Source organism: Aquila chrysaetos, chromosome 16, assembly GCF_900496995.4.
Source record: "Aquila chrysaetos chrysaetos chromosome 16, bAquChr1.4, whole genome shotgun sequence".
Lineage (NCBI taxonomy): Eukaryota > Metazoa > Chordata > Aves > Accipitriformes > Accipitridae > Aquila > Aquila chrysaetos.
This window is the reverse complement of record NC_044019.1, coordinates 15,027,620-15,048,581: the sequence shown is the minus strand read 5'-3', so window position 1 is coordinate 15,048,581 and position 20,962 is coordinate 15,027,620. Positions and strand designations below refer to the sequence as shown.

Below are 20,962 nucleotides of genomic sequence, written 5' to 3'. Positions count from 1 at the left end.
TTGTGTTTAGGGGACCACCCTGAAAAAGCTTTCTATTCAAGAATAAATTCATCAAATGCTAAGAAACATTTCTAAAAAAGGAAGAAAATAAAAATGAAGCTTTGGTGTAGGGGGAACCTGATCCAAATCCCAGTGAAATAAGTGTAAAACTGGGGAACTTCAATGGGATTTGAACCAAAGAGCAAAATGTGGTAACAGCACAAATGACTGGATTTTCAACCACATGGATGCTGGTAAGAGAGCAGAAAAGACAGAGGCAATAGGAGGCAGTTATGTTAATATTTTAATCTGTACATATACCATTTTCCAAACTGTTACATTTCATTTAAATTAATGCTTTCCCGCAAAATATTCATTTATGCTTTCAAAACTTTTTATAAAGGCAAAAATAAATCATTATTTTGGCAAAAGGTTTTGAAGTTGATACTGGCAGTATTGAGGTAAAATAGATTGCATTAGCTAAATACATACTTTTAAGAATATTTCTGACTATACTGTTAATATAATATGATTTGTCTTAAAGTCTGAAACTTGAAGGTCAATTTCAAGGGTTTTGTAGCTAGTACTTGAATACAGCAAACGACCAAGTTAGTGGTTTCACAAGATACTGCAGAAGTATTTCTCAGTCATTTCTCATCCAGAGCTTAACTCAACTAATAATTACATAATGGGAAATTTTTGCATGTCTTGCATTCAATGCGTGCAGGTTCTTTTCCAAGTAAAGCAATTGCAGCAATTCATTTAATCTTATTTTCTCCTTATGTAACTACCTCACCCTTTATCCTATACATAAGTAAAACACTGAATTTCAACGTTTGGCAAAATTAAGCACCAGGTGAACATACATATGAAATTAGCAGATGCCACATTACATTAGTTTTGCTGTTTCCAGGATAAATACTAGTCAATACATCATATTGTAATGTTTATTGAAAAAATCAAAAGAAAAATACATATTTACTAGTAAAATGACATATCCTATTATGTTTTTTTATTGCTTACTTCACATATTTTAATTAAAAGTTTTCTTCTTCCACATCTCAACTTTCAAAAAAGTATAATTTGTTAGCTCTTTGTTACTGAGGGCACAGCACTACTGTTGTCAAGAGCAACCTAGCATACTTTGTACCGATACCAGCAAGTTACTCATATGGGATCAAAAAAAGGAAACAGGAGTTAAAACTGGCTTTCATTATGGCTTTCATGGAAAATTTCAGCTATACAGTGGTTACCGATATTTAGAAATTCAAGCTAAAAGTTCCTGGCAATGTATTATTTAATGGGCAAAAGGGTGGGTGATTAAATCTACAAACATATTCAATTCAAATCGCCCTTTCAGCAAACCTCTCACTTGCGTTAGCTCTACCCATACCCTATATGAACGTGCTCCTAGGTTTGTTCAAATTTACATTTTTGTTGTGAAACTTTACATTGTGCATCTGAGCCTGAGGGGGAAGTAACAGCATCTTTTAACATCTATGCAAGTAGTTTCTCTTAAAATTAATTCAGCCCTTGATTTAAAAAAATTCTAGAATACATTGTTCTAAAAATACATTGTCAGTATTTTACAGAGTTTATTAAAAGTGCCATTTATTCATATAAAAAGTCTGAACTAAACTGAAGTAAAAATAAAATTATTTGCAATTCTCTTCATTTTCATAGAAAATCCCCCTATTATTCTCTGAATCTATTTCCAGAAGAACATGTCATCAGCCGATGAGTATCTTCACAGAAAGCTGGTACAGAATCTCCTCTTTCTTCCATGCGGCGTCACAAGGTGGGATTTGCTTCGAGTCTTACGTCAGTGTTCACTTACTGCTTTGGCTAGCATGAAGTAAAATAAAACATGGTTAAATACTAAAGTGAGTACACTAATGCCAAGCAGTAAGCATTTTCAGGAAACATTTTTTTATTAAAGCCTTCTGCAGCCTGACATTATGAACAATTCATATAGACACTTTAAGCAAACAATTATCTCATGATGCCACTGATGCTCAAACTTGATGCGTCTCCATCAAGTTGCTGGTTATTGCAATTATTTTCTTGATAATTTTCCTGAAGAAAATGTAGGGGTTTGTATATACAGATGTAAATATATATCTGTACATACACATGTATGTATGTATATTTATATAGACATGTGATACCCGTGTTCTTAAGTCAGTCTGGAATCACAGAATGGTTGGGGTAGGAAGGGACCTCTGAAGGTCATCTGGTCCAAGCCCCCTGCTGAAGTCTAATACCCTGGGACTGTACAGTTATTTTTCTGGGTTCTTGAGGCCACACATGGGTACCCTATTCACATGCAAAGATCTCACGTGATAGTGATAATCAATTAGCATATCCCTGGATATAATAGTAGAGTCAAATGTTATTCAGACACAGCAAAGATGGTGGAGTCTGGTTCTCGGAAAGATAAACTGAACCAGAAAAGCAAATAGCTATTTCCATCGAGCTCTGTAGAGGCTCCTAATGTCTATACACTTCCTGATGCAAAATTTGCCATTTTTCACAGGCCTTGTAGAAGGCAGGTCACTGCCCATTTGGGCCTTTCTGGTATGTGCTCATTTTTATTTAGGTTTTTACTTCTTGCACAGATATTTGACTCAGATTAGTGACAATGAAAACAAAGGTATCTAAAGATTAATGCTATCTGAGTTATTCACTCAATCAACCCTCTTTACCACTTCATCTGTGTTTTACCTTTTTGTCCAACATCAGGCAATAAAATTAGACCAAAGGAAATCAGAAAGGTGAGAACAATTTCAAAGGAAACTATGGAAGCATGGCGAGCATCTTAACTAGGGGCACATTTAGCAGTCAAGTATCATCATATTTACAGGTTTTCCTATTTCAAATAGAGAAAACTCTGAAAATACTACTGGGAAAAGATGATACGCATTTCTTTATAAGGACAATGAAATTCTCACAATTTTAATACTTGAAATGGCAAAATAACCTAATGAGAGACAAAAATCAAGTCTTCTGTTAACATGATTCAATGACAAAGACAACAAAAGCACGAAAAAGTCAAACACAATATTGTAGAATTAGTTATAAAGGGCCAAATTTTCAGCTCACCTCAATTAAGACTCCGATGTTAGTTCATGTGTAAGACACCAGCCCATAAATGAACCCCTGCTTAGACAACTTTGCACTTTGGATTCTCTTGAGCAGCAACGGTATATCCCACATGCAGGCAGAAATACCTACGCACCCCTACGGTAGCCACAGGAGTACACAACACTAGCCACCGGAGTACAAACCGCTGCTGAAAATCTGGCCCCATGCTACCGAGAATACAGATGTCTCTTTCCTTCACCACAGTAAGATTATGGAAGCATCTTATCTGTAGAGCAACAGCAGCTATTTGAAGACTTTATTAGCCCACATGTTAGCTCATTAGAAGAAATATTTACAAGAATAAAAGGTTTCTGAAAAATAGATGCATGCGTTCATTTGGATCTAATCTATGTTTAGTAAAAATGTTAAAATTCAGCAAGCCACAGCAAAGGTACAATGGCAAATCAGACATGCCGAGAGCAGTTAGTTCTTACTTTTAAGGTGTTTAAACAAATGTGTAGTGAAATCCATTGCTTAAGGGGGAGTGAGGTGGCTGTGGTACAGAAGGTGAGGGTGCTTTAGATGGATAGGTCAACTGCTGAGCTAGAAGGGATCACATACAGGAATTAGGCTGCACAATCAAACATTCATATTAAAAACGGAGTGACCTTAATTTTCTACCACATGAATAGGAAACCTGATTAGTAATGCCATGAGGTGTTACACTATTTTAGTTACACGGAACACAATTTAAACAACAAAATTTCTACCTCCTGTTTTTTTCCTATTAGTTGCATAAGTTATGCAAATAAGCATTCCTGTTTTGATGAGAATATGGACAATCTATCTTAAGATGAAGTTTCCCTGGAACGTTTTAAGGCATACAACACTGATATACTCTAGTCCAGCCCTGCTTTTAAAACTGCAGCTCTGGAATAGCACCTATATTTGCTAATTTGAGTTCAAGATTTCACTGCAGTTGTACAGGTTTTCAACATTTCCTTTGTTACATGCCAATGAGCAGAAACAAATATAATATATAGAAAAATCACACACCCCCCCAAATTACATATGCATATAACAATTTGCTTAGTACAGTGCATGATATAGTAAATACATTTTCAGATCTCAGCTTGAAACTTCAGGATAAAGAATACAATGATTAAAACTATCCTTGTTTATAAAACAGAGTTAATGGTATAGTATTGGAAGACAATAATCATAAAACTAAAGAGATTGAAACTCAGTCTTAAATTCTGCTTTTACATTTTGGAGGGCCAAAGGTAAACCTAATTCCAAAACATACAATTTAGGAAATGACTTCCTGATACTCTTGCATTTGACTTTCATCTTCCAGATTCTTGTAATGAATCTTCCATTTAGAAGGTTGATTTCTTAGTACGAACAGAGGAACTCTAAAATAATGCTTTACAAGAATTAGATAAATGTACATTTTAAAAGATTTATGGTAAGATGCTATGACAATATAACTTGACTGCTTCCCCCTGAAAAATGGGAAGTTAAGCTTCACAGCCTTTTTCATAAGCAAATCTTTGTAAAAAATCTAGATATTTAGGTTTGGATTTTCAGAGATGGTCTACTTTCTCAACAAGGAGCAAATGACAACCCATACTTTAAAAATCAAACTACAAAAATAAGAATGTGAAGGAATCTGTAAAATCAGAATAAATGAGAATGTACAATCAGCTGTGCAAAGCATCAAATGCTTTTCTTATTAATCACTTTAGATCATCAGAAGATAGGCCATAACTAAAAAAACTGAACTCCTTTTATGGTTTGTATATTTTCTATCAAAACCAAACCACTCTGGCTTTTTTTAGAATTCCTTGAAAGGTGTTTGTTTTTAAAGGAGTAAGTAATAATTGAAATCAGATTAAGACACGTTACAAGAAGTGAGTATTTGAGATACAAGTGTGGCACGGAAATCTGTGTGCAGACATAAAGGTTTGGGCTTCCTTAAAGAATCTAGTTCTTGGCCACTATGTTAGGTTTTTTTAAGTGTCTGAAAGACAAAAGAGCTAGCTGCTATACTTCACAAAGAAAATTAAATTAAAAATCATCTCACAACTGACTGCAAATTTCTTCAAGCAGCATTTAAACGTTTCAGTGCCAATACACATTTTAATTCCCTCTTTGGGGAGAACTAAAGAATTAAGAAGATTTCTGTGGTTACGTATACTAAAGAATATGTGGTGATCACACTTTTGAAATAATGACAATAAAAAAAATTAAAATATGAACCAAAAAACCATAGCAATGAAAACATAGCTACTACATTCACTCCACAACATAAAAAGATCAAACATATTTCAGTACTGTACGGTTACTGCAACTACACGCACACCCCGAAGTAAGTTAACTGGCCACATGAAGACTGTTTAGTATGGCAGGCACTCTGCTCTTGTTGTACTGACACAGAGGAATAATTTCAAGTATCGGCTGCATTCATCTTGGTTGATCCTAGCTTCAGCGCTACCTTTTCCCAGAAGAAGCTAGAACTCATGTGGCAAAATGCTGCACAAAGTCCCACTCCATACCCAAAGTGTGCGAGTCACTGCTACAAGGACCCGGTTACTAGAACTGGGACCAGACTGCCTGCGGAGAAGGCGTTTTGACACACAGATGCCTGAAGGTCCAAACGATTATTCCTATTCCTGAAATGCTCCCAAGATTTTACAGTTCTCAGGTTTTTTTGTTTGTTTTGTTTTTTATAATGTCTAGCCTCCTCAGTGAGTCATTTTATCCCTCCCAGTCAGTTAAATTATCCACAGAATCTCTCTGAAGTCTCAAGATTCATATCTTGAAAATGTACTCCATCCCCTCAAAATCACATTCCCCTCAGGTTTAGCTGCCACGGCATCTGTGAGTATACAGCCACATTCAATCAACAGTCTGTTACTACAGATGCGAGTTACGCATCTGGATATTGGAATAATCTGTCTTTAATGGGAAGGTCTTAAGGGCTTCTCTGGCAAGTGCTGTAAGTTTAAACTGACAACTTCAGATGAGAAATGTGCATATTTTTTCTCCATCATAGTTGAAGCTCCCATTATTTCCATTCTCCACTGGAACAGTGAACTGTGCCAGTTATAAATGGCCAGTCAGATACTTGCTAGAATAGCTGCTGCATGTATTACTGTGTGATACAAATCTCTTGACATTTCTTACTTATTTCAACTATAAAGCAATCAAGAGTGAAATTATCACTTTTAGTAACGTATTGCAAAGGATCTATTAATTTCCAGGCATCAAGCAGAATTCATGCACACCTGTCTTGCTCTGACCTCTAATCTTGGTCACCAGACAGAAACATGCCAATACCCATTTTACAATGTCTTTTTCAGCCTGCTGTCATACAGCTCAAGCTGCAAATGACTGTACTCTAATCTCAATCACCAAACTAGGGAATCTTTCTGTTAAAAAAAAAATAATTTAAAATGCCTTCATCTTGATTTTTTTTAAGTCACAGAACAATTTACTTTTTAAAAATGAATATAGAAATACCTAATTTAATATAATTATAGGGAATTCATTGAAAATGTTGATTTTTTTAGTACTATTAGTAAGAGCAAGTTTCCAGGCTCTGAACTTACTGAGCATACTCTTTTGTTCCCTTCACCCTGTCCATATGAGGCCAAATACACAATGTAAATCTTTGGTCCCTCTAAATTTGTTATCTATACACACTTTTCACTATTTTGAATATGAATGACTAAAACTCTCTCTTATGCCAGGAGTTCAGTAACAACCCCACACAACTTGAGAAGCTGGGAAGAAATAGCTGTTATTTTGTAAATAACTAAGTATTACCTGCTACCTCCTTGCTCCTCTGAGAGGCTTCAGAAGCCAAAGCATATGATATGGTAATGATGCGCTCCTGCTCTTGCAGCTGTGAATCTAAATCAACCGAGTTGTGTTTGTCCTGGGCAACAGTAGGCTGTAGATTGTGCATACTAGTGGGAAAGTGCAAAACAACATTAACATTTGCAAACTTAAAGAATCCACCATGCGGATGAGAACAAGCTTGAATCCATACAGCAGTTTTCAGATCTCATCTGTCAAGCTCCGTATTTTATTGACATTCTTTAAAGTAGCGTTAGATATTGTACGCAAATGACTACAGCATACAAAGACAAATGATGCAGCCATTACATATTCAGTCACAGTTTCTGTATAGCCTTAACTACATCTCAAAGTCCTTTGTTGTAAATATGGTCTTTACATGAAAACACTACCAAAAAATGCTATTTATTTGAAGTTGTTAATAAAATTTCTTGTTATGCCCAGAGAAAAAGGCATATAACGTGGTGGTCCTCAGGCACAGCCTCTTTAATTATCTTCCAAAGAGACAGCAGATACTTGAGGTAATCAAATTCTTGAAACTGAATGTTTCAGCTGACTCTACATTAGCTGCAAGTAGCCAAAAGTGTTCTTTCAGAACTCCAGCTCTCTGGACACAACAGAAACTTGCTCTCACACCGACTTTTCTTCTGCTTTTGGCCAGATCTGTGCCTTTCCTTCCTCCTCACTCTCAACTACAAGTTGCTTGGTAAGGACTTACTACTATTTTAGGATGCTCTGAACAAGAAAATGGACATATAGAAAAATTGTCATTATCTCTTCTACCCTGTTTTAAAAAGGAGTTTAAGCATACTACAAAAATTCTGTGTGCATTTTCTAAAAGCCAGAAGTTATACTTAGATAATTCAATAGGAATTAGACTGTTGTATGAAGTTAGTTCCCAATGTCCAACACCAGCCTCTATATAAGATTTGCAAAAAAATGGAAACACTGACCTTGATTTAGTAAGAATATTCTTTATCTTTTCCGCTTTGCGCTGCCTTGCTGCCAGTTCTTCTGTAGAAAGAGGCTCTTCTGGCTCCAGTTCAACATAGCGTTCTGGAATTGCAACCTTCTCAGGTTTTGACAACTGTGGAAAGAAAGCTAGCATCAAGTTTTTAATAACAAAGACTTAAAAAAAAATTAAGATAAATTCTCCTCAATGGGAGAACACAGTGAAAAGAATAAAGCATGGGTTTTCACAGTCAATACATGTACCTGATGCTAAACACTCCCTCTGGATATGAGCCGATGCCCTTTTAATAGTGTCTTTTCCTTCTGATTCCTTTTACTTCAGAAGGTAGATCAAGCAAATATTGAAGGGGATTACAAAAGAAATCAGAATCAACAGGGAACCTTCCTTCAGCTCAGGCTTAGAGCCCGAAGCAGGACTCTGCATAAAGCTGTTACAGTAGAAAGAAGCAACCATTACAAGAGTGACTGGACAACCTGAGATTTTAATGTCATGCTATTTATGTCACGCCAGCGAGGACTTCCTACAACTGAAAGGAAATATTGCCTAAAGTTTTAATCTAGGGTATCATTCTTTTGAGACTGCATAATTTTCTTCTGTGAACAGCAGAGGAAAAAAAACCACGAAACACAACAGTTTGTCATCATCTTAGGAAATTCTTGGACTGTAAAATCTGAAATCCTAGGTGTTCAAAAGTTGTCTAGGGAACTGAACCAGAAATACACTAACATTGTGCAATTGTAACAACACGCTGCATACACGCAATTCTGCAGATTGAAAATTCTAATATGATTGCACAAAAGCTAGCAACAAGTTTTTGTTAGGATCAGTTTCTTTGTGAGAAATCTTTGTTCCACGTAAGAGAACTAAATCACCCAATGAAAATTCAGTTTACAAATGGACTTTGAAAACTAATGCTTATTATACAGAACAGACTGCTTTTGAAAAGTACAAATAAAGAATGTATGAATAAATAAAAATAAGTAAAAGGGAAACTATTTTTTCTTCTCCTCTTTGGATTTTAGTTAAAAAACTCATGAGGCGATGAGTTTTCAAAATTGAATTTTTTAAATACAAATAATCCTAAATTTTTCACCACTGAACCTAGTCCACACTAATTCAATGGCATATGCAAAGTGGCCTGACCTAACCCCCAGTGATTAAGCTCAGTAATTTGCAGGCAATCATAGGCCCAAAGCATTCAATACAGCCCTTCTCCAAGGCTAATGCTTCCTGAAAAATCCTCATTTCGCACTACACTTCCTTACCTTCAAATCCAACTCCTCTCTGTAGCTATATATATATATATATATATACACATATATATAATTTTTTTAAAATTTATATATCTATCTCCATACTATAACTAACCTAGATCAGCTCATCCTGCCACTTCCAGAATAACAAACTCAGTTATCAGGTGAACAGCAGATTTCTTGGCCTTAAAGACACAACTGAGTACATTTCCTTATGAGGCACAGAAGTACCTCAGGTACAGAAGTGCCTGCCCGATGAAGAGGATGGGTACGTGAAATGGAGAAGGACAACCTGGGTAACCTGAGAAAGCAGCTTTACATTCAGAGCTTCAGACCTGCTTCAGTTACTCTAAAGTAGGACAGAAATACCTATAAGCAAAAATGTTTCCTGTCCTAGGCTTAAGGTGCTAATTTGGATGTATGAAGTGATTCACGTAGCCCTGGAGGCCTCCTGGAAAAAATTTTAATAGCAGAGTGCAACAAGGAAAGGCAATACAATGAAAGTATTTTTTCTGTTTCTGAAGTTTACAGGAGCACTGCGTTTTCCGTAGAAGATATACAAAGATTAATTGAAAGATACATTCATTCACAGAAATCAACAGATAATGGCTCACAGGTTCAACCTCTTACAAATATCTCTCTATACGAAATGATACATTGCCAACAGCTTTCAGAAGAGTAGAAGTGCTTACTACTCTAATTAGCATTAACAATTTTACTGATTTTCCATCAACCATGGCATTTTACACATTGTGTAGTATCTACTCAAATCTTTCCACTTGCTATATTCTTTCCTTCCACCAGATGGCTCAATCGCATTTCAAACAAATACTTTACGCCCTTACTAGAGCTGAAAAAAGCTCTAATCCCCAAAACACCAACCAAGTCATTTGAAAAGCTGACAGAAAGGTGTTCTCTGTTCTGACCAGAATAAAGCAGTGCTCCCTCTTCCCTACCATGTTTTGCCAGTCAAAATGAAGACTAAGGTAGCTCTGGGGAACTAACTTTTCCTTCATTGCTGTTTCTTATTTTCAAATACTCTTGATGTTGTCATCCCATCTTTTCCTCCCAATTTATGTAACATTCCCTAACTTAAATCACTTTTTCTTCTAGAAAGCCTGAGATATATATTTAGAACAGTAGAGCCAGCCTTTCAATTTCTTCTCTCCACTAAAACACAATATGAACATGAACCTTAGGGAGATTCTAAGTACCAGGCCATAAATTTTCAATACCCAAAAGACTCCTTTTAGTTCAAACTTCCCGCTAGCTTTTGAAAGAAAAGATGAGAATTCACTACCTAAAAGTTAGAAAGGTTAATATTTTGGGGCACAGAATAGGAGGCAAAAAATGATGAGTGTTACCTCTCTGCTGATATCTAAATCATAGTCTTGAGGCTCCAGGTCTGTCTCTGTCACTGCTACGGGCTGAACTTTTAACCATTCATTTTCATCCTTGTCTTCTCCACGAATTGCCCTCTCAAGTAACTGCAAATCAAATTCTTGCTCTCGTTTCCACTGGTAATAGATACAAAACAATTAACAGCATTCAACCATACTGCCAAACTCATCATTTAGCAATGTACATTACTGCTGCAAATGCTATATTGCTGAAAGAATCCACAGAGCAAACCCCTTAACTGACAAGAAAAAGAAAATACAACTGTGTTTTTTGGAATATATGGTTGGGAGAGTTGATCTCTAGCTGTGCTGCATGGATTTTGGAGTATTGTTTAATTTTACAGATAACGTTCAGCAGTATTAAATTCTAACAAATGTATTAATCACCATTTCACATATGTTGATTAACATGGAACTAGCTACACAAACACCTTTGGAAGCACAGATGTCAATACAAATGAGTCTACAGACTAACAGACTAATTAATCCTAGGCATTCTAACCAAGCAGTGCTGTGTGATTTTGAATCACCACACTGAAAGGGTATTTATAATGCAAGTTGAGAACTGCAACTTGAAAATTTTATGTATCTTTTTAGAATAATACCTAGTGTTTAAAGCTAATAATATTTTATGAACTAACACTAACTTGTCTTGAATTCAAAAATAATAATTTAGTAACTTCTAAACTCTTCGGACTTTACTAAAAGCAGTATCTAGCTACCTGCAAAGATAAAAAAAATCTTTCACAATCTGTCTTTACAAGGTAAATATTTAGCAGTAATAAATTCAGAATGTATTTAAATTAAGCAGCATAATTTAGAGTTCCCAAATCATTGCATCGTAGCTCCTTCACAACTACACACAATACAGCTGCATATAAACTCACGCTTAAAAAAAAAACTACCAACACTTCTTTGTTCAAAATACTAAATTCAGTTGCAGCATCATTCCATCCAGCAGATCTCAGCAACTTTACCATACAGAGTTGAAACACGATATTAAAAGCAGTGGGAAAGAGAAGGGATAAAAAGAACAACAACAACAAAATTATCTCCTCAAGCATTTGAGTGTATCAATAGGAGAACGTGCCATTATATGTTTCTTAAAAATATCTCCAGTATTTCTGTTACAAATCTTTAGCTTGTTTTGGTTGAAATTTGAACTCCATGTGAAGTCCTTAGACTTCATTATGCTACTTGCATTAATCAATCTAATTGAAACCTATTCATGCACAAGCTCTCAATATTCACTCAGAAGATACCCATCTTCCATATATATTAAAAAAGTTAAATAGCTAAAAGGCATTATATCTCAAAAATTAAGATGTTTCTTTACAGAATTCAAGAGAGAAAAAAAAATATTTTCTCATACAAGTACTCCAAACTCATTCTTCTACTCATATTCGAACCAGGCCTGATTGACATAGTATATTTTAAATACGCAGTTTCATTTTCAAGTGATATATAGGTAAGAAAAACATCAAACCATTCTTACGAAGCAGTATTTTTATTGGCTTTGATGTTGCAACTTTTACATTAAAAAGGCATTGTATATAACAAATGAATTCATGTACTGTGATCAATACTTAAAATGTCATACTACACTTAAGAGCTGACCGATTAAAAATTAGAGTTACACATACAAGGTATGTTTAAAGCAAATGTTACATACTGAGCAGCACTTCAATTATACATTTAACTGTTTGCCATTTTGGCTGCTAAATAATTGTAATGCTGTAAGTAATTGTGCTATCAAACATGCTTTTTGCGTATCGAAGCCCTATAGGTACAAGAGATGATCTCTACAAAACATTGCTAGGGCTGAAAGATTCTGTTTTAATTCTTTACAGCAAGAAAAAGACCAAGATGGCACCCAACTTTATCTATAAAGTGTTTGCCACAAATGTTAATAAGGAGTGTTATGAAAATGTTTAAATTTGGCTTGTGTATGTTATGCGAGTCAGGAAACATAAGCTCAGATTTACTTCTAATTATAATATGAAAATAACAGTGATACTATAGTTCTACAGTTCCCAAATATTATGCACTATCTTTAATAAATTTGTGATAGCAAACCAGAAGACAAAATAGATTAATGTCTCCAAGTAGTGCACCTCGTATTTACTGGGCAAGTAAATACAAATAACTAGCTGTAAATTAGTGCTACTGAACAGTGGGAATGAAAGGCTAAATATTACAGGTTTTTTTTAATGCTAGCAATTGACACACATGTACTAAATGCAATTAAGCCTGGTAAAAATTGAGTAGTCCAGTTAGAAATTTTAAAATAACTACAAAATTCTGCAAATTAAAAACAAGCAAACAAAAAAAAAGAGAGGCATTAGGTATGATGAGTGACGGATCTAAAAGCAAGAGATCTTGTGCAATGAATTAGGTAAAACAAGGTGATCATTCTAAAGCTCTAGTGGACCAAATAAAAAATAAATTAAAAGACCACAGCATAAGTGCAATTACAGTACAATCTTGGTTTAGCACCAAGTGAGCGACTGGGTAACTTCACCAATTAGAATTGCTTTGGTTAGTATCCAAAATGTATCATTACAAACTTATCATCTGTACAGCATTTAATCTCAGAATGCAACAAAAATCCTTTTCTTCAGCAGCTTAAATTTGAGCCTTATTAGAATATTCTACGTTTTAGGCTTTAAAGAAGAATTTGCATCAATTAAAACACATTAGCTCTTACATAAATTTCTAATCAGCATGATTAGATTTTAAAACTGATTATCCACTCATCATCTCTTTAAAAAAACAACCACCACCTTGGTCTGATATTACCACGACTATCTTGCAGCCTAATTTATAAATTAAAAAGAAAAATACCCATGGTGAATAAGAACATTCTAAAAGGCCCATTCCATTATGAAGCAGTTTTAAAACCGTACAAGCTTCTTACAGTTTCTAAATACAATTCCAATAAAAAACAATCATGTCTCTGAAATCACTCCAATATACTCACACCTCCACTCAGCACACTAACCTCTGACCAACTTACCTGCTGAACCTGCCATATATACTATAGCTACTAGTAAAAAAAGATCATCTGTTACTCACACTCTCTGAACTCATTTTATACTGTATAACACTAATTTAATTAGACTAGAAGCATCACACACACTCAAGTGAAAGTGCTTGCTAGGAAAAAAAAAAAATCCAAAGATAGTTTTAGTTTAGTCCTTTTAAGGCATATCTAACATACTGAGCCTATGTCTGCAGAAATGGGTCTGATGAAAGACCGAGATGAAACAGACTGCCTTTCTCCTTGGCTAAGAGTTCTCTTGCGTTCACGAACTAATGCCTTCTGATGTCGCTTCATTCTTTCTAGTTGTTCCTCTGCACTCATCTTGCCTCTTTGGTGGTCTCCAGAGTATAAACGTTCCAAGGCACTCTTTGGTCTCTCCTGTAGAAGTCACAAGGCACACAAAACACATGTTGTAATTAATACTTTATAAGAAGTATACAAAAAATAAATTCTTTCTGCTACCTTATTACTAAATTAACATGATTTTGCTCTATTATTTTTGCATTAATTTGTATATTTCAACTCTATATTTTGTATTAGTAGTGCTGATTTTTGGTTCTAAACCTTGTTTCATAGATCTATTTCAAACACAGTAAGTTGTCTGTCTGCTTCCCAATTCATTTTAAAAAAGTGAAAAATTGGAGATTTTATTAGGTCATAGGTGTTGGTCCTCTCCCATGCTACTACAATCCCACTTACTGGTATGCAAAATATATTCTGGGCTTAAATGTTTTGAACAGTTCAGACATATGCCTTCAGATGTTCACTTAAAACTTACCTTGGACCTATCCCTTCGAAGTGTTGCATATGATGAAATGGTAGATGATTGGTGCAATCTGGAAGTTGATCCAGATAAACCTTTATAAGGAAAAAGAGAATGGTTTAAAACCAAGTGACAGGCAAAATGAAGACAACTGTCAGATATTTTCTAAATTATCTTGCTTTTTCTATGATATTTTGGTTACTATTTTAGCCCACATTTCACATTTTGCAGTTCTGGAGATCATGAGAGGCATGAAATTTCATTTCAGCCAGAAGTAATGTGTTTCAGGTCACTATTGATCAAAATTCAGAAGGATCTACAATAATTTAGAAGCTTATATTAAATGAGGTATGGGGTATGGGCTGAACTCAGCTGTGCAACCGTAGATAAACTGTACAAATAATCATCACATCTATGAAGAAAATCAAACCTTAACATTCACAGTTAGAAAGCAAAGAAATAAGAAGAGAATAGCTAAGAAATTAATTGCTCTTCCCCAAATATTCTCTCTATCCTCATTTGTGAAACACTTGCAGGACTGCAGCACAGTGAGGATGGAGTGTCAAGTCACATGTAGCGTCTGGGGGCATTATATACTTTATCACTTTCATTTCAATGGTAATGTAAGTGTTTAAAAAAATACCTGAGTTCGTAAAAGATCACACAGAAATTATGAGGAAAAATAACTCTGAATATAGGAGACATTCTACTAGCTAATTTCATGTTTTGCTATTTTTTTTAAGCAGTATATATGAAGTTGCTTTGCAAAAGGCTGGTTGTCTCTAACGGCACCATTAAAATGCACAAAATCTCTAGACTTTCACAGCATTGTATAGTTAATCTAAAAATAATGATCTGATGATAAAGACAATCTCCAGAAAATCCTAGGAGAGAAAAGCTCTTATACAGACAACACTGTTAAAAATCAACTACATAAATTCCTGTCTTACCACGGGTAGGTAATGTCTGGTATCCACTGTCAGAGCTTATTAAACCACTGGAAGGTTGGCTGAGGTCACCACCTATCATTGCTAGTTCTGGTTCACTCATGTATGAACGCAGTTCCACCTATATGGAAAAATACTCATCAGCTCAAATGAAATCATGGACAGCAAGTCTTAATAATCTTAAAACAAATCCTAAAGCTTTGTTTCTGGATTACTAAATCTCTCTCCACCATTATACGGCATAGATCTCTCCCTGCCGTTACTCTCTCTCCTTATTGCAAGACCTAGAGGTCCATGTATTTTACAGACAATAATATCTTTTATTATAGGTTCACATATCTGTAAAGTGCAGGTGTACAGGTGTATGAGTGCTCACCCTATAATCTCCATTTACATACTGTCCGAGTTCTCGGTCTCTCTTTCTTTCATCTGACTGACGTTTCAGGCCCCGCACTGATGTGTGTCTGATGACAGTGGCTTCTCTCGGGAGAGGTGGAACAGCTGGTGGCTGATCATCAGGACTGTACAACTGAGGGAGAGGAGGTCTGGGCGGTGCTTCATCATCCTGGTAACAGGAAAGCACACCTATTTGGCAAACTCTGAAAACAGTCTGGCATAAACCAACTGGAAGTTCATTACATTATATGAGTTATTTGCAACTGCCCTGGCATGCTCTCCTCTGTCCACACCAGGAGCTTGAGGCTTTAGAAACCAAACAAGACCCAAGAAAGCAAACAACTAATCAACCACAAAGCTTTACCAAGGAAGGCTCTGCATTGGTATGTTCTAAAACAGTATATGGCTATGTCATGGTTTAACCCCAGCCAGAAACTAAGCACCACGCAGCCGCTCACTCACTCATTCCCCCCCCCCCCGGCCCCCCCCCCCAGTGGGATGGGGGAGAAAATTGGGAAAAGAAGTAAAACTCGTGGGTTGAGATAAGAACGGTTTAATAGAACAGAAAAGAAGAAACTAATAATGATAATGATAACACTAATAAAATGACAACACCAATAATAAAAGGATTGGAATGTACAAATGATGCGCAGTGCAGTTGCTCACCACCCGCCGATCGACACCCAGTTAGTCCCCAAGCGGCGATTCCCTGCCCCCACTTCCCAGTTCCTATACTAGATGTGACGTCACATGGTATGGAATACCCCGTTGGCCAGTTTGGGTCAGCTGCCCTGGCTGTGTCCTGTGCCAACTTCTTGTGCCCCTCCAGCTTTCTCGCTGGCTGGGCATGAGAAGCTGAAAAATCCTTGACTTTAGAATAAACACTACTTAGCAACAACTGAAAACATCAGTGTTATCAACATTCTTCTCATACTGAACTCAAAACATAGCACCGTACCAGCTACTAGGAAGACAATTAACTCTATCCCAGCTGAAACCAGGACAGGCTACTGTACACAAAGGCCAGGTTATGCACATGTATTCTGCTCTAAGTGCTATATCACTCCGTTTCAGTACAAACACCTTAAGGATCTACCTGTTGTGCCTCCACACTGTGTGCACTCTGTAACCATGAAACTTTAACTGTTTCTGCCAGAAGTAAATGGAAGCATTGGTGAATGAATCTCACAAGAGCAGTACTTACAACCTTTGGCTTGAGCTTAATTGGTGACTGAAGAGGCGGCTCAATTTTTTTCAGCTGCTGTGCTTGGTGCTGCATTCTGGCCTGGAAATAAGGCTGTGGATACAGTCTAACCTCCAGAGAGGATTTAACCGGACTGGGTGGAGGGCTTTGTGGAACTGAAAGTTTGCTCTCCGCAGTTGCGAGGGAAGCTGGTAAGGAAGGCACTGAAGACTGAGAAAATGAAGGCACTATTTTTCTCTCTGGGGGAGAAATATGCAAATGTGTTAGGTGTTGTTTGTCATCAATAATGTTCATAAGAATAGCAATCAACATCCTTAGACTTCATAAAACAGGCACATTGCTTTGAACACAAACAGGGGTTTTTTTGGACATAAAAATATTTGAATGACACATTATAGCAGGGGTGGAAAACATTTTCTTGATGAGGATCAAGCAAGCCTTTCAGGTAGAAAATAAAAACACATGCTTTAGTATCATCCAGTAAAATTCCTTGGAGAAGGCAGTGGGAGGGCAGGAAGGAAAAGCCCGAGAGTTACACAAAATAAATTCATAGGCTGTATCTGGCCCCATGCCACGGGCTCCTTAAGATGCCTGTAGACCTAGACAAGGCTAGGCACTCATAGCTATACCTTAAATAAGATCTCACCATCTCAAAACTGTTTTATCTCTGTATGTAAAAGGTAAGCAAAGATACTTTAAATATAAAGTGAATGTACAATAGGCGTTAACAGTCTCTTGCTATCCCAATGCATTCGCTCTTTTCTTTCAAACATAAAGCAATTGAAAGACAGACCCCACACACTTTCCCCTCTTCTTTTCCATAGCTGATGTTGTTGCTCTGCCCACCAAACACCTGCCTGAAGAGGGAGGGGGAAGGCAACTGCAGCAAGGGCAGTTGGGCAGCATCCAAAGGAAAGGGGGAAAAAAAAAAAAAAAAAAAAAAGCAGTCGGGAGGAAGGCAGAGAAGAACACAGAGAGGAGCTCCTGGACAGAATGCAGAATAGATACTATGCTGGTATGAGCCTGGCATGTGACAGAAACTCTTTCTGCAACTTGAAGAACTCAGCCCATTATTATTATTATTGTTCCCTTTTTTACAGTCGTTACATTTTAGTGCCATCAGTATGTGAAAACAAATACAAAAAAACCTTTTTGCCGCCTCAACCAAAGAAACACCAAGTTAAATGTGCTCAATCAACAGAGATTTCTGATGCAGCCAATAGCAGAATTAACTGGATTTTCTGCAGCAGAGCAAACTTCTAGACTATTTGCATGGACCTAAAGATCAGCTCCATTTGTATATTTTTATGTTTTAGTTATGTTCTCCTTACCTGGATTCTTGATAGAGTCTACTATGGTTTTGTAGTTTGTTTTATTTGCACTCAAGCCAGCTGTAACATCTTCAATTCTCCACAAGTCTTTTTGTATTTGTGTTTTCTCCTGATGTTTGTAGTAAAAGAAAAAAAGAAAAATCAATTATATCTCATTTTTATTTTCTTATGGGCTTACCCTTCTTTTGATACCAAAACCAAACTAATGTTTCAGAACTTAGATGAAAACTTAGGAGTCTAGAAACGAGTTAAATAATTATTTTAAAATAAAATAAAATAAAAAACCAAACCTAAAACCACCAACACAAACCAACATATCTTGCCCATAAAATTTATTAGAGCATTTTCTGAGTCTTGGAAGACTTCTTATAGAAGACTGGGGGAAAGAGACACCTCTACATTTTTCTCTACAGTATTATTGAGGCTACAAAAACCTAGTTTAATGTTCTACATAAATTGAGCTTACAGAACCTTTTCATTTCAACTTTGTTCTTAAAATCTATACTAACACACTTAAGACTGCTAAGGCAGCCTTAAGAAACTCATCTTAATACCTTTAAGGGAATGTTCAATATTAAAAAAAGCAAAAAAATCAGTATAGTTTCCCTGAATACTGCCATGAACTTCCTAATGGTTTTTAACGGATGAAATATAAAACCAAAACTAACTCAGAAGGGCTGACAAATTTAATTTCTGCTTATATTTGTGTTGGTAGGTCTACTAGACATGATGTATTACAGGTTGAAACACTATATTGCTGCTGTTCCAGGATTTGGTCTCATCTTGCATCCTATTTGCTTTACGGAGGCTTTCCAGGAGGAAAGAAAGGGAAGCTTTGTCTACAGTCTGGACTCCCCCTTTGATTGCATCTTGCAGCCAGAGGCCTTGGCTACAGAAGCCACCACTTCAGTCAGATGTGCACTGCAATCATCATAAACAGCTAATCTCATCTACTTAATCAAAGTCTAGAGATTCTGCCTTCAAAAACTGGCATTAAGAATAAACTTAGGAAAACCAAGAGGAAAACAGTATTATTAAAGGAAGCAGAAGGCAGTGAAACACTTTAGTTAAGAATTGCTTACAAACTGCTCAAGAACTCTAGAAATCCATCACTTGCCATGAGCTGCAAAATAACCACTAATTAATCCTATAAGTCTGAAAGAGAAAAACTTTAGTAAAATCTCTTACACCTCATAGAGCTAAGGCAAGCATATAAATTGCTCTCCACTTTCTGTCTTAGATCAGAAAATATGTTCAGCCAGGTTACAGATCAGCAAACAGGGTGCCAAGAACACAAACATTTAAATGATGGAGAACGTTATTTGCCTGTAGTAAACTCACTCGATAGATGGGACATATCTTGAAAGATTGTCAGGATACAATCTATAAATTTGCACATTCCATTTCAGTTTTCTGAGATTAATCATACTACAAGGAACCAAATGATGGATTTACAATAACCAAGCCTCAGAACTGATTAAAAAAACCCCACATGTAGAAAAAAATCCTGCTTCTGAAACCACTCAGAAAATGTTCGATTAGTAATGTACAAAAGCCAGGAGACCTTTTAATATTATTTCTTCCCATTAGTTAAATATTGACGTGAAAAGAATATTTCAGATCAAAAGTGGACTAGATCTAAAAGATAAGCAGATGAATTTATTTTTAAATTATGAAAGCCAAGATTGCTGTTTATGAAAGGGTATAAATATACTTTATGGGCAAGCATAAAAAGGTAACTTGGAGAAATACATCGATTTCTCTAACTTCCTTCACACAGAGACATAATTTAGAATGATTTATAAAACCAGGGGAGAAACACTTACCAACTAAAAAGTTATCACTGACAAAATACCACATCTCAGTTAATTTCAGCATGCCCAGATCCCCCCAACCCTTAAGCAAAAGACAACGAAGCCACACTCTTAAAAGCAAGATTTACTCTGAGCTGGTTGAAAAATTTAGTTTTTAACCTCTTAATTAATGTTATATAGAAACAACATTAGCCGTTTCCTACAGCAACTTGAGACTGTAAATTTACTGAATTTTTAATAACATTCCATGAAGACTGCATTTTTTTAAATACAGCCTATATTAATTTAGTGCTATTGGAAAATACTAGATAAACAATCTTGAGTCTACATACCCTTGGGCAGAGATCAAAAAAACTCTAACTATTATGGGTACTTGAACTCAGACTTCTTTGAAGGAATATAGTTTTAAGAATATTCAGTACATTCTGAAAAAATCAGCTCCCCTTAGTATCTCCAAAATAGGTATTCAGAAACATTTTTTAAAATCTTAGCCAAACATATCTATGCATACATACATATATACATATATATAGTAAGTATACACACACAAAACACATAACATGCGTATGTTTGTGTATGTGCATGCATGTGCATTTTTAATAATTATGCATATATGTGATATAATAATAAAACTGAGTGAACATTTTACTGTGCAAACCTCATTCCCTTTATATGTATTGCTGAATCACATGCCACACATTCAGTATTTTAAGCATGCTCAGTGCACAACTGGAAATTGTTAAAGTACTTTAACAAAGTATATTTTGTTTCAACTTGTAATTTTCCTTTGTTAAACAAAATAACTTCATACAGGGACGATTTTATTCTAAAATACCTCTGGGATTTTTTGGAGGGATGTATTCTACAGCTGAGCTCAATTACATAATATTCTGGCTCTAGAAACTGATTCA

At 35.9% G+C, this 20,962-nt stretch overlaps 1 protein-coding gene across 12 annotated transcripts in view; it reads right to left on the bottom strand.

Annotated features, from left to right (window-relative positions):
• Positions 1-710: 710 nt before the first annotated feature.
• Positions 711-20,962, bottom strand: part of PLEKHA7 (pleckstrin homology domain containing A7) — a 167,425-nt gene continuing 147,173 nt past the window's right edge. For 10 of the 12 annotated variants that reach the window (XM_030038790.2, XM_041129156.1, XM_030038786.2 and 7 more), the window contains 11 exons: positions 18,238-18,346; positions 16,907-17,145; positions 15,683-15,871; positions 15,310-15,427; positions 14,375-14,454; positions 13,774-13,974; positions 10,518-10,670; positions 7,881-8,014; positions 6,895-7,037; positions 3,558-3,666; positions 711-1,824 (listed from right to left, as the gene is read on the bottom strand). In XM_030038790.2, the coding sequence (XP_029894650.1) occupies positions 3,569-3,666; positions 6,895-7,037; positions 7,881-8,014; positions 10,518-10,670; positions 13,774-13,974; positions 14,375-14,454; positions 15,310-15,427; positions 15,683-15,871; positions 16,907-17,145; positions 18,238-18,346 (1,464 nt within the window). In that variant the 3' untranslated portion in view covers positions 711-1,824; positions 3,558-3,568. The remainder of the gene's footprint in view (positions 1,825-3,557; positions 3,667-6,894; positions 7,038-7,880; positions 8,015-10,517; positions 10,671-13,773; positions 13,975-14,374; positions 14,455-15,309; positions 15,428-15,682; positions 15,872-16,906; positions 17,146-18,237; positions 18,347-20,962) is intronic. The other 2 variants (XM_030038785.2, XM_030038788.2) reach the window with 2 other exon arrangements.